General features: G+C 63.1%; 1 protein-coding gene across 1 annotated transcript; it reads left to right on the top strand.

The window, feature by feature from the left end:
• Positions 1 to 2764: 2764 nt before the first annotated feature.
• On the top strand, positions 2765 to 8888 carry SLC2A4RG (SLC2A4 regulator). The gene is made up of 7 exons (XM_088523617.1): positions 2765 to 3151; positions 4603 to 4757; positions 6541 to 6898; positions 7528 to 7628; positions 7726 to 7984; positions 8060 to 8184; positions 8679 to 8888. Exons 1-7 carry the CDS (start codon positions 2765 to 2767, stop codon positions 8788 to 8790), a joined length of 1497 nt encoding a protein of 498 aa, XP_088379743.1. The 3' UTR covers positions 8791 to 8888.
• The last annotated feature ends 4721 nt before the right edge of the window (positions 8889 to 13609 follow it).

Raw genomic sequence — 13609 nt, 5'->3', positions numbered from 1 at the left:
CCGGCTGCGATGCAGGAGCCAGGAGGGAGCCCCAAGCCCCGCGCGGTGGCCGGGGCCCTGGGGCTGTTGTGCAACGCGGCGGGACGGCGGCCGCGGGAGTTGCATAATATTTAAATGGATTAAAGACGCCAGCTCAGCATTTCGGCGTTAAAGATTAAACGAGCCGGGGGGCAGCCAGCACGCAGGGCCTCCATGATAGAGCCCGGACTTGCTCCGGTGAGGAGCGTTCCGGGGGCCGGAGAGGCGCTGCTGGGGACCTGCTCCCTCGTTAGCTCCTTTGGGGCTGCGCTAACGAGGGCGCCGCGGGCACCCGCTCCCCTTACGCTGCCCGGGAGGGTGGAAGGTCCCCGGGCTCAGTGGCCGCCTCCTTCCTCTGCGTCCCCACGGGCCGTGGGGCAGCGGGATACGGAGAACGGAGGAGGGATGGGGAGAGGGGTTGGAGCAGCCCCATGGCCGTTGGGACGGAGGCGCCAGGGATGAAGGATGCTGCATCCGCACTCCTCCTCCTCCTGCGTCTTCCACAGCGCTCCCAAGCACAGCCTGCTGATCCAGGACCCCTTTTCCCAGGGGCTCCAAGCTCATTCCATGCTGTTCCATCAGCACCGGGGTGGCACCTGCAGCCACACGGGGAAGAGGACGGCAGGGGACACCTGGGTTATTTGGCTGAGCAGCTCTGCTCTGCACAGCCTGGGAGACTCCTCCGGGTGCATCCGCCAGGGACGCGCTGCCCTGCTGCCGCCAGCACCCGGAGCTGCTGGAAACACCTTCCCAGCAGCGGGAATGGGAGGGAAATGTGGCACCTCCAAGGGCCAGCCTGTCTCCAGCTCCCTGCGAAAGGGCAGCCCTCGGGGTGGCAGGGATGCCCTCCCGGGATGCTGCTCCGCACGTGCAGGACACGGTGTCCGGACCCTGCCTCCCTCCTCGGCGCCGGGACCGGCCGCAGCATCCCGCATCCGTGTGGAGCCGCCATCCGCGACTCCCGGCCGTCCCCTGGCGCGGGTGTCCCCGCCGTGGGACGTGCCCGGCCGTGCCAGCCCAACGGGCTCCGCGCGCTGCCAACCGCTGCCCGGGGGCAGCCGCGGGAACAGGACGGGGCGGCCCTGGGGGAACCCTCCCTGCCCCCAGGCAGCCCCCCATGTCCCCCCATGTCCCCCCATGTCCCCCCGTGTCCTCCATGCTCCCTCCCCTTGGGGGGAGCTTTTACTTTTGGGGGTTTTGGGGGGAGCTGCAGCTTTTGGAGCCCTATAGGTGCTGGGGGGGGGGGCTATCACTTTTTTAGGGACCTGTAAGTAGGGGGGCCCTATAGCTGGGGGGGGGACAGTAACTTTGGGGGCAGTCTCATAGGTTTCTGGGAGTCTTGCAGCTTTCAGGGAGCCTTATAACTTTAGGAGCGCTGGAACATATGGACGAGTGCCTATAGCATATAGGGGAAGAGGTTTAACTTTGGGGAGGGATCTATAACCTTTAAAGGGGGTTGATAACTTTAGGGGGGCTGATAACTTTGGGGAGATACCTAAGATTTGGGGGAGCTATAACTTTTGGAGAGGCTCCATAACTTATTCAGGGCTCTGTCAGTATTGGAGACCCCTATAAATTTAGGAGACACCCTATAACTTTTGGGGGGAGCCTTATCAATTTGGGGAGAGCCCTATAATTTATGGGGTGCTATAACCCGAGGGCAATCCCTATACCGTTTGGGGGAGCCCTACATGAATCAGCATCACCTCTGCCTTTTCCAGGGACTCTGTAACTTTGGGGAGAGCACCGTAACATTCAGGGGACCCTATAGTTTATAGGGGGTCCTATAACTTTCATGGAGCCTTGTAGGCACATGGCTTTAGGAGGAGCCTTTTAACTTTTGGGGAGCCCTACTTGTTTGAAGGAAACCTACATTCTGTAGGGGAGCCCTGTAACATTTTGGGGGTTCTTATAGCTTTTATATAAGTACTAAGGAAACCTATAATGTTAGGGGAAAGCCTGGTAACATTTGAGAGAAATCTACAACTTTGGGGGCCCTCCTACAACTTATGGGGCAGCCATGTAACTTGATGGGGCCCTAAATCATATGGGGGACCCTCTAACACTGCGGGGATACAACTTACGGGGGGGTATTGACTCTTGCTGGGGGCTGTGGAGTTACAGCCCCCCTTGTAAGGCCGGGGGTGGGATTATAACCTAGGGGGAACGTTTTAACCGCCTCCGGAGCGGGGGGCAGCCGTGTAACGGAGCGGGGCGCGGGGGGCACCATTTCGGGACCTCTGTAACTTATGGCGGAGCAGCAACTTTGGGGAGGGGGCGGGGGACTTTTCGGCACCCGGTGGCGGTCGGTGGAGACGGGAGGGGGGGTCGCGGGCCCGGTGCGAGGGGAGGGGGCGGCGGCGCGAAGATGGCGGCGGCGGCGCCGGTCCCTCAGGCCGGGGCGCGGCGGGGGGGGAGAGGGGGGCGTGGCGCGTGGCGGCGCGCGCGGGGAGGGAGGCAGGGGGCGTGGCGCCGGGCGCTGATTGGCAGCGCGCCTCGGCCAATGGGCGGCGGCGGCGCGCTCCGTTTCGGAATGTTGATAGCGCGCGGCGGCCAATGGGGAGCGGCGGCGGCTCGCGCGCCCCCCGCCCCCTCCTCCCGCCCCCCTCCCCGCGCGCGCGCGGGGGCGGCGGCGGCGGCGGCGGTGGCGGCGCGGGGGGGGCGTGGCCCGGCCCGGCCCGCGCCGCCGACACCGGGCAGCGCCGCGCAGCCCGGAGCGGGGCCCGGCCCGGGCCGCCGCCGCCGCATGGAGCCCAAGCGGCTGCCCAAGCGCGCCGCGCCCCGCCCGGTCTCGCCGCCGCCCGGTCTCACGGGCTGCCCCGAGTGCGGCCCGGCGGCGGCGGCGGGCGGCGGCGTGGTGCTGCCCGCCGGCAAGCCGGGCGCCAACGCCGTCTACACGGTGCTGGTTGAGGACGCGCGGCGGCGGCGGCGCCGCGGCCGCCACGAGCCGGCGGCGGCCGAGCCCGGCGGCGCCCGCGAGGCCCCCAAGGTACCGGGCGGCGGCGGCGGCGGCGGCGGGGGGGGCGGTGACAGCTCAGCTGACAGCGGCACCGGCCGCGGCCGCCGCAAAGTTTCCCCGCCGCTAAGATGGCGCCTCATGGGGCGAAACTTCGGAGGGACGCGGCGGCGGGGGGCGCGGCGGGGGCGGGAACCGGGCCGGGGGGGTGGGGACACCCGGTGTCCCCCCCCTCCGGGCTCCCGCACCCCCCCCCCCCCCCGCCCCGGTTGGGGCCGCACCGGGAGGGGCGGGCGGCGGGGAGGGCCCCGCGCGGGCCCGGGGGCTGCGGCCCCGCCGCGGGATCGGGATGTTCCCGCCGGGATCCGCTCCCGGCGCGCGGGAGCCGGCACGTGGAGCCGCCCCGGGAAGTGCTGGCGGGATCCGTGCGGGATCCTCCCCCGGGATCCGCTCGGGATCTGCCCGCGGGAGGCGCCGCTCGGCGCTGGCTCTGCGCTCAGCGGCCCCGGCTGCTCTCCGATCCGCAAAGCCTGGGCGATCCCTGCAGGATTCCAGCTCCACCGGGGGGATCTTCCCTTCCAGGGATCCGCTCCATTACTGCCCGCATCCTGCTGCTCGCAGAGAGCTCTTGGGCAGTCCCTGCGGATCCGCTGAGGATCTGCTCCATGCTGGCAGCCAGCCCGTGGACACTGCTGCTCCGCAGAGCTCCATGGGATCCCTGCGGGATCCCAACCCTTGAGGATCTGCCTGGGATCTGCTCCATGCTGGCAGCCCGCCAGTGAGCACTGCTGTCATGGAGCTCCTTGCAGAGCCCTTGGAGATCCGCTTGGGATCTGCTGGAGGGGGATCCGCATGGAACTGCTGCGGGGGGAGCGAGTGCTGCTGTCTCAGGGCACCTCCGTCCGCTTTCTGCCCTGCGAAGCTTTGGGAATCCTTGCTGCTCCAAACCAGCTCCAAGGGATCTGCTTGGGATCCACCTGCAGAGGGATCTGGCAGTGCTGACAGCCAAGGGACACCACTGTCCAGGCGCAGGCGAGAGAACATCCCCGTCTGCTCCTCGCTTTGCCAAGGGATCCCGCCTGATCCAAGCCCTGGCTGCTCAGCCCCGGATCTCCTTGGAGAGGGATCCGCTTGGTGATGCCGCTTGGCCAGGGAGTGCTGCTGTCCCGGAGCAGCTGGCTTGGCTGCTTCCCGCTCTGCGGATCTCCTGGTGGATCCGTGTTGGATCCCAGCCCGAGGGGAGCACATGGGATCTGCCTGCAGGAGGATCCAGCGGGTGCTGGTGCCTGCAGCTGCCCCAGCAGGACGGCACCGACCCTGCTCCCCGCTCCACCGAGCTCCGGGGGATCAGGCCGGATCCCGGTGCTGCCCTGGGGGATCTTCCGCACAGGGAGCCCCCGGGTGCCCTGCAGGATGGCACCGAGTCGCTCCCCTAGCAGAGCGTTAGGGAGATTCCCGCCGGATCGCCCCGCGCGATCCCCGTTTGCTCCCAGCACGATTCCCCCAGCCTTGCCTGGGCTGCACCGCGTCGGGGCTCAGCGCCGGCGGGGGACACGGGCGACGCTGCCCGTGGCTTTGGGCACCCTCGGGCCGCGTCCGCTCACGCCGCGGGCTCCGTGTCTCCGCAGAGCCCTCTCCGCTGCGAGCACCCGGCCGAGGCGGAGGCGGCCGACGCGGGGCCGCGGCCGCGCGCGGAGCACGAGGCGACGCTGCGGCTGCTGGACGCCGGCTCGGAGCAGCGCCTGGCGCTGCACTCCGCCTACATCCCCGTGCCCCGGCACAGGTAGGAGCGCGGAGCCGCGGGGAGCGGGGACGGCGAGGGCTGCGGCGGCTCCTGGCTGCGCTCCCTGCCCACGGCAGCTGCTCCCGCCGGGAAACACGAGCCCGGCGCGGCGCGTGCTCTGGCGCAGGGGCCGCCCGGCCCCGCCGCGCTCCGTGCTCGGGAGCCCCGGGATAAAAATAACCCTGTCCGGGGGCGGCTGCGCGCCCAGCGCCTCGCCGGGATGCCCAGGTGCCGCAGCCGCGTATGCAGCAGCGCTGTTGGAGCCCGGCATCCCTGCTCCTCGCCCTGCTCGTGCTGCTGGATAAGGGCATTTTCCCCCTCGCCCTTTCTGGGTGAAAGAGGAGGACTTTGGACAACGGGCTGGAGCGCCGGGCTCGCCGGCTGCAGGCAGGAGTCCCGAGCGAGCGGCCCGGCCGGCGCTGCCCTGGCTGCTGGCACAAGCAGTGGATGCTCCAGGGCCGGCACCGGCTCCCACCTCCCTCCTGGCCAGCCTGGGAGGTGCAAGCCCCCAATCCGCTTTTTTCCCCAAGCCAGAGGGTTTCCCTTACCCCATGGGGTGTTCCCTACTGCGCGGGCGCTGGGTGGGTGTAAATGGCCAACGAGCATCTCCGGAGCTCCAGGGAGCATCTCTGGAGCCGGTGAAGCAGCTGCCGAGCGCCGGAGCTGCCGGCCGGGAGCCCTTCCCGGGCTGTGGGCAGCGGGAGCCGATGCTGCCTGGAAAACCCGTGCGAGCGGCCGCAGCGGAGACGCTTAAGGAGGGATTCGTCTCCAGGCGGGGAGCGGCCGCGGCGCTTCCTTAACCGCAGCGGGTCGTCCCCCCGGGCCGGTCCTGCCTCCTGCCCGGCTCTTGCAAAATCGCGGCCGCCATCCCGCCCGGCACGGGCTCCGACGGGACCTGCCATCGTCCCGGCTCTGTGGGGACCCCCATTTCCATAACCCCTTGCTCTGTCCCTGACTGGGCTGATGAAATCAGAGCTCTGACCTCGTGCCTCGGAAGGGTCTGCTGTGTTTAGGGTCTCTTTTTGATTATTATGTATTTTATATGTATATATTTAAATAACTTCCCTTGCAGAGACCAGGAGGCCAAAACACCCCCTTTTTTGTGCCCTTTCTGCACCCTGCGGTGCAGAACCCCCCTCGCCTCTGTCCCTGCGTGACGGTGGCCGTCGCACTGGGCACCGGCGCCCGCCTGGCTCGGCCGCCCGTGGGCTCGGGCCGCGGGGCCGTCCAGCCCGGCTCCGTGCTCCGCGCGGGCTCCCGGCCGGAGCGCTCCGCCGGGACGGCCCCGCCGCGGCGCTTCCTTCCTGGAGCGGCGCAGACGCCGCTCGCAGGCCCGCGCTTTGGGCCGCCCTTGCAAAATGGCCCCTGGCACCGCTCGCTTTTTCTTTGGTCTTGTTTTTGGTTTATTTTATCGCTTTTTTTCCACTCGAGGAAGTCGCTGGGCCCGCGCCGAGCGGCAGCGCGGGTGCTGGCGGCAGGATGCACGTGCCCGCGGCGGCACCGCGGCGCCCGCTGCAGCCAGCGCCGGCTCCGTGCAGCATCTCGGGGCGCCGCCGCCTCCTCTTCCCAACGCCCGAGCGCCCCAATGCCCTTCCCGGGAGCGCCGGCGCGTGGAGCCCTCCGCCTCGGCTGGGAGATGGAGCGGGAACAAGGGGCTGCTTCGCTCTTCCTCCCCGTTGGCTCTTCCTCGGGATGCAGCCCTGGGTGGGGGGTTCCCGGCTGCCCCGGGGACGGCACTGGGGACGTTGACGGCCGCCCTGACGCTGTCCCCGTGTCCCCGCAGGAAGCTCTCGGGCCAGGCGGGCCTGGACGAGGTGATGGCGGCCGCGGTGCTCACCAGCCTCTCGAGCAGCCCCCTCGTGCTGGGCCCCCCGCCCGGCGCCCGCGGTGACGGCGGCGGCGCCCGCGCTGACCCGGCGCCCGCGGAGCCCGGCGGCGACGCCTGGCCCGAGGCGCCCGCCATGTCGTCCAGCTGCAGCAGCAGCAGCAACACGAGCGGCGAGTGGAGCTGGGAGGCGGCGAGCGGCCGCTCCAGCCCGGCCACGCCGTCCCCGCCGCTGCCGCCTGCCGCCCGCACGGCCCCCGACGAGCCCCACGGCGCCCACTTCGTCTTCGGGGAGCCCGTGCCCAGGAAGAGGAAGGTGAGAGCGTGGGGATGGGATGGGGACGGCGTTGGGTGGGGAAGGGGGACGGGGTGGGGATGGGAATTGGGATGAGTGTGGGTGAGATTGGGATGGGATGAGATTGGGGTGCAGAGGGGTGGGTTTGGGATGGGAACTGGGATGGGACCTGAGAGAGGGCTGGGATGGGGATGGGGAGAGCACTGGAATGGGGATGGGAACCGGATGGGACAGGATGGTGTTAGGTTGGAGGCAGTGAGGATGGATTTGGGATAGGAACTGGGATGAGATGGGGATGGGGTTGGGATGCGGTTGGGGACAGGAAGGGGATAAGACTGGAGACAGGGATTAGAATGGTTTTGAGGACAGAAATGGGGATGGCGATAGGGTGGGAATGGGGATAAGGTTGGGGATAGGCACAGGGACAGGGCTTGAGATGGGAAGGGTGAAGGGGCTGGCGGTGGGGACAGGACCGGGGCTGGAGGTGGGGTCAGGAACGGGGATGATGATGGGGTTGGGAGTGGGGATGATGATGGGGTCAGGAACAGGGCTGGCGGTGGGGTCAGGAATGGGGATGATGATGGGGACAGGAGCGGGGCTGGCGGTGGGGACAGGGCTGCCGGGCGGGCGGCCTGACCGCCCGTGCACAGAACTCCACCAAGGTGATGTTCAAGTGCTTGTGGAAGAGCTGCGGCAAGGTGCTGAGCAGCTCCTCAGGGATGCAGAAGCACATCCGGACCGTGCACCTGGGGTAAGCGTTGTCTGGGGGCGGCCTGTGGCCCACCCGCCTTCGGGGCCTCCCGCTTTCCCGGTGGGAAGCGCCGCTCCGAGCCCGCTGCGTCCCGCAGGCGGAAAGCGGACGTGGAGCAGAGCGACGGCGAGGAGGATTTCTACTACACGGAGCTGGACGTCAACGTGGACTCGCTCACGGATGGGCTCTCCAGCCTGACGCCCGTGTCCCCCACGTCCTCGGTGCCACCGGCCTTCCCGGTGCTGGAGGCGCCGCCGGGCCCCGCGGTGCCGCCGGCCGCCCCGGAGCCGCCGCCGCCGCTGAGCCGCTCGGCGCCCGGCGCCCTGTGCCACGTGCACACGGACCACGCGTACCAGGTGCGTCCCCGCGGCGCCACGTCCCCGCGCTCCCGGGGCCGGCGCGGGGCTCACACAGGGTCCCCCGTCCCGCAGGGCTGCCCCGCTCCGCTGCGGCCCGTCGCCGTCGGGGACAAGCGGCTGCCGCTGCCGCCGGTGCCGGTGGTGAAGATGCACGTGGCGCTCGCCCCGGCGCTGCCCAAGCCGCCCGCTGCCACCAGGTGAGCTGCCGCCTGGACCGGCCCGGCCCAACGGGATGCGCTTGGGAGGGGTTTCCCAGGGGTGCACTATCCTGTCCCATCCCATCCTAGTGCATCCCATCGGGATACTCCTAGGAGCTGTCTCCAAGGGAGCTGCAGGGCTGGACCACCCCATCCCATCCCGCTCCATCCCATCCCATTGCATTCCATCCTGCCGGGTTGCTCCTGGGATGGGTTTCCTAAGGTGTTCCAGGGCTGGACCTCCCCATCCTATGCCACCCCCTCTCACTCCATCCTACTCCATCCCATCTATCCCACTGGGTTCCTCCTGGGAGACGTCTCCCAGGATTGGACCCTCCCATCCCACCCCATCGGGCTGCTCCTGGGAGAGGCCTCCCGGGATGCTGCTGGGCTGGGCCAGGCCCTCCCTTGCCCTTCTCCCGGGAAGAGTCTCCCGGGATGCCGCGGGCCCATCCTCGCCGTGCACCCCCCGAGCCCGTGCCCTGTCCCGCCAGGAAGCCGCGCGGCGACGCCAAGAAGTGCCGCAAGGTGTACGGCATGGAGAACCGGGAGCTGTGGTGCACGGCGTGCCGCTGGAAGAAGGCCTGCCAGCGCTTCGTCGACTGAGCCCCCCGGCCCCTTCTTGCACATTTTGCACTTCAGGTGCCTTCGCGCCCCCCTCGCCGGCCGCGGCCCCCCCGGCCCTGCGCTGGACTCAGGAATCGGCGGCCGGACGGGCTGGGGGGGGGGGCACGTGCCGGGGCCGCCCGCCCTGCGCCCCGGAGCTTTATGCACACCCCCGCCATGGAGACCCCCCCTTTCCCCTTCCCTTTAAAAATAAGCTAAATTCCTCCCCTCATCCCTCTCCATCACTACGGTCCCTCCCAGCCCGGGGCTCCAGGCTGTGCCGGCTGGAAGACACTGCACCCAGGACCTCCCTCCTGCCGGGGGCCCAGGCGTCCGGGGCGCCCCGTTCCCCCTCCCCGGGGTGGGTTTTTACTCTTTGTATCATCGTTCTCTCGAATTTTGTACGCGAGGAGCGTGGCTCCCGCCGGGGCCGTGCTCCGCCAAGTGCCTGCAGCAACGCGCCCATTTGCACTAAGCCAAACTGCACAAAGAGGTTTTTCTCTTTTTTTTTTCTTCTTTTTTTTTTTTCTCTTTTTGTGTGTTTTTATTTTTTAAATAAAATATATGAAAAGTCGTATTTTTAAATACTCCCCTCCCAGGGATGGGACCAGCGCTGGGGCTGGGGACAGAGCCTGTCCCCCCGCTGCGGCATCGGGCAGCGCCGCGGGTTGGGGGCAGCCGCCTGCGGGAAGGCTGGATTTGTCACATCCAGGAGAAAAATAAAAAGTGTTTTTCTTTTTTACATTACCTTTGTCATTATTATTATTATTATTATTAAAGTGGGGCTCAGTGGCTCAGGCAGGATGGGCTCCCCCTGGGCCTGCTGGCTTTGTCGGTGCTGCAGGGAGGGGATTGAGGAGGGGTCGTTTCCTGCATAACCCAACCCCAATTGCCCCTCCTGTCCCTTAGCCCTGAGCACCAGGGCCCCAAACTGCCCCCCTGGGGGTGCTGGGGCTGGAGGAGGAAGGAGAGAGGCCAGGGCTGCCCTCCCCAACCAGCTGCACAAGGTGCCTGCGCTGGCAGCTCTGGTAAAAACTGCATGAAAAGGTGGGGAAGGGGAGAGAGGGGAAAGGGGGGAAAAAAGAAAAAAGAGGGGGAGGAAAAAATGTGGAAAAAAGAGGGAAAGGAAAAAGAAGGAAAGGGAAAAGAGCACAAGGGAGAAGGGAAAAAGGAGAGGGGGAAAAAAGGAGAGGGGGAAAAAGGAGAGGGGGGAAAAAGGAGAGGGGGGAAAAAGGAGAGGGGGAAAAGGAGAGGGGGAAAAGGAGAGGGGGAAAAAGGAGAGGGGGAAAAAGGAGAGGGGGAAAAAGGAGAGGGGAAAAAGGAGAGGGGAAAAAGGAGAGGGGGAAAAAGGAGAGGGGAAAAAGGAGAGGGGGAAAAAGGAGAGGGGGAAAAAGGAGAGGGGAAAAAGGAGAGGGGGAAAAAGGAGAGGGGGAAAAAGGAGAGGGGAAAAAGGAGAGGGGAAAAAGGAGAGGGGAAAAAGGAGAGGGGAAAAAGGAGAGGGGAAAAAGGAGAGGGGGAAAAAGGAGAGGGGGAAAAGGAGAGGGGGAAAAGGAGAGGGGGAAAAAGGAGAGGGGGAAAAGGAGAGGGGGAAAAGGAGAGGGGAAAAAAGGAAAGGAAAAGGGAAAAGAGAAGAGGAAAGGAAAAAGGAGCGGAGGGAAAGGGGAGCAGGAGCGGCGCGAGCAGGGAGCGGGGCCCGCGCTGCGGCTCCGCGGGCGGCCGCTGGGTGGCGCCCCCGGCCCTCCCTCCCGCGGCAGCGCCGAGCGGGGCCCCGCGGGCAGGAACCGCCTCTGGCCGCGTGTTCGTTCGTTCTGTTTTATTTTCATAGACAGGTTTAAAGCACGTTGAAAAATAAATATATATGAAAGCATACACACAGCACTCTTACTATGCAGAATGTCCCCCCAAAAAGGCAGAAATTCAAACACATTAGAGAATCTACAAATAAAAAGAACCATGCCGTATGGCTTTCTTAGGAGTTGCACATGTCACAGAATGAGCTAAAAAATAAGAATATCTTTAATAATATTGCAAAAAATTCCAGTTTTTGCATTTTCATGGAGTTTCTTTCCTAAAGGGCGATGTGCAAAATCGGGAGCGTTCGGGGGCAGCCGCAGCAGGGACGGCCGTGGGAGGGGGTGTCAGAGGGGACAACCAGGATCGTCCCCCAAAGCCACCGGTGCCCCCCGCGGAGACGCAGCCAACCGAACGCAGCTCTCACTTTGGAAACACGGGGTATTTAAAGGCATAATCCGAGATGCAAAACAAACCGGGACCTAAGGCGAAGGGGGAGGTGGCTTTTTCGTATGAGATTTTCCTTTTGCAGTCCCGGCTCTTCAGTAACAAAATCGAGAGTCACTTTGCAAATGTTCAGTACAGGCACCCCCCTCTCCATCCCCCCCCAAACCATTCCATAACTCTAGATAATGACGACCTTAAAATTTACCCCACCCCATAAGGGAAATAATATATAAAAATACATGAAATTCATCATTTTTAACAAGATGCATTTGAAAACAGAAAGTTGACAGCAGAAGACGCAAGAATCTAATTAATCTTTATCTTTAATGGTAAAGAGCCTCCTAACGCCAACAAGGCCAAGGCCGATCCGGGCCAGATCGGAGCCGGGAGGCACTCGCGCCAGGGCTGGCATCAGCATCGCGGGGCTTCCAAAGCTCCTCGTGTTTGTGGCACATTTTTATATTAGAAAAAGAGAGAACAGAGAAACTGGGTGAACAGCGCTGGTCAGGCTATATGAACGCTTTGAGAAAACATGAGTCGCAAGACTTCTATGGAGACTAAACGTATCGGTTTGTCATCTCTAATGGAGTTATTCCTTTGAATCTAGCTCTGTATATATATATAGATATATACACACACCCCCACGCGCACGCACACACATTATATATATATATATATATATTTAGAAAAAATTAAAAAAAGGGAATCTCAGTGAATTATACAAAGTCCCGACGGGAACTACAAAGGCCGGGCGCGAGGGGCCCCGCAGCCCCTCGGCCGGGTCTGGAAGAGTTTGCATAGCCGGACACGGAGCCTCCCGCATCCCTCTTCCCGCGGTCCCGGCGGCTCCGCGCAGGGCGGCTCGAGCGGGTCGGGGAAGCGCCTGGAGTCACCGGTGAGGCGGGGAAAGGGCCATTTCCCCTCCGGAGCTTGGAGAAAAATGGATTAAAAAAGACAAAAGCCTCTCAAAAGCGGAGCCGCCGGAACCGCCGCTCGCCAAAGCGTCCTAAAGGCGCTGCGTTTCCGAGCCCGCGCTCCTCCGGCCAAACAAAGCACTTAAAATATACACCACGTATTAGAATGACTTTATTTGGTATATATAGTGAATGTTAGTAATATAGAAGCCTGCGCTATATTATAACATCGTAACCAGTTAGCTTTTTGTGTGGCTCTTCCGTTTTCCTCTCCTTTTTTTTTTTCCCCTTTTTGTGCCCTCAGCTGCCCCACTGGAAAATGTGTCTGAAAGCCCCACGCTCGCTGCCCGCCTTTGGAAACGGGAAAGAAAAGAAAAAAATACATCAACTATTTCCCAATCGGACACCGTGTAAAGCTGAGCACCCCATAAATCTGATACAAGAAGCGAGTCCCCCATGTGCTTGGGCAGAAGAGAAGTTAATCCGGAGCAAAGGCCTTCTGTTTTTCCCCAAAACACAAGCAAGTAAATTCATATATCGGAACCTGAATAGATAAACAAGAAGGAATGTCACGGAAACTAAGGGATTTTGAAAGCTTTGGGTCTCTGTGGTTTTCTTTCTTAAATAAATTTCATAAAAAGCAAAGCCACGGATCTCTCGAGCACTGCACGTCTCTGCCCCGCTCCTCCCTAGTCACAGGCCAAGTGACAGTAAATTCCAGGCTGCTTTTCGGGGAGGCAAAGTCAAGATAAGGAGAGGGCGGCTGCGCTCCGGGCCCCGGGAACGGCGGGTGCCATTGCTGAGCAGGAGGGTTTGGGGCTTGGGGAAAAAGGGTACAAAGGTCCAACCGTAAAATACGTTACATCTCTTTAAAACAGAGTCATAGGGCTTTACAAGTAGCTAAAGCACAAACCGAGCTTTTTACAGTTTAATAAAAATGTTTCCATATGACCCTACCGCATTAGTCTTTAAATACTTAAAGAATAGGGTTGTCTGGCCCCATGGGCTAAAAGCAGCAAGTCCAAATGGCTCCTTCACCCCTGCAATGAGCAGCGGCCGAGCCGGGGCCGCGCGGCCTCACTTGAAGCCAACAGAGGATCTGAGGATCCCGAGCGGCTTTGAAACACGTCTCCAAATCACCGACCGGCCCGGCAAGAAACGGGAATCGGCCAAGGACAACGGGAACGACAAGGGAGAGAGAGGCAGAAACGCGGGCACTGAGCAGCAGAAACCCCTCAAGATTTGCTCTGCTGGCGCCTTGTAAAATAAATCCCCTTTTCATTTTCTTTGCTTGGTGGAACCACGCTTTTCATAAAAAAATAAATAAATGAAATCACCTGCAGGAAGTTTGAAGCTCGCTTTTCCCCCAGGACTGCCTTCCTGCTGCTGGGAATACGTAGCACCTTGTAGTCATTTGGCTTTCTGGCGGCGGGTGTTTTCGTGGCTGCAAGGCAGGATCGCTGCTCCGGCAGCTCCGGAGCAAGGAAAGAGGGAGGTCTCTGCCCTTTTTTAAAAAACATCATAAAAAAGCACCAGAAGCAACGCGGGGAAGGGGAGAAGACGCCTTTCCCCAGATGGGACGCGTGCGACGGGTTTTGCCGGCGCTGTTTCCGTGCAGTTGGATATGAGCGAATCTGCTCCCGGAGAGAGCCCTGACTCCGCCAGGA

Source organism: Tinamus guttatus, unplaced genomic scaffold (assembly GCF_059628265.1).
Source record: "Tinamus guttatus ecotype Peru unplaced genomic scaffold, ASM5962826v1 Tinamus_guttatus_pri_ptg000194l, whole genome shotgun sequence".
NCBI lineage: Eukaryota > Metazoa > Chordata > Aves > Tinamiformes > Tinamidae > Tinamus > Tinamus guttatus.
Note: the sequence above shows the minus strand (reverse complement) of the source record. Positions and strands in the feature narration are given on the sequence as shown.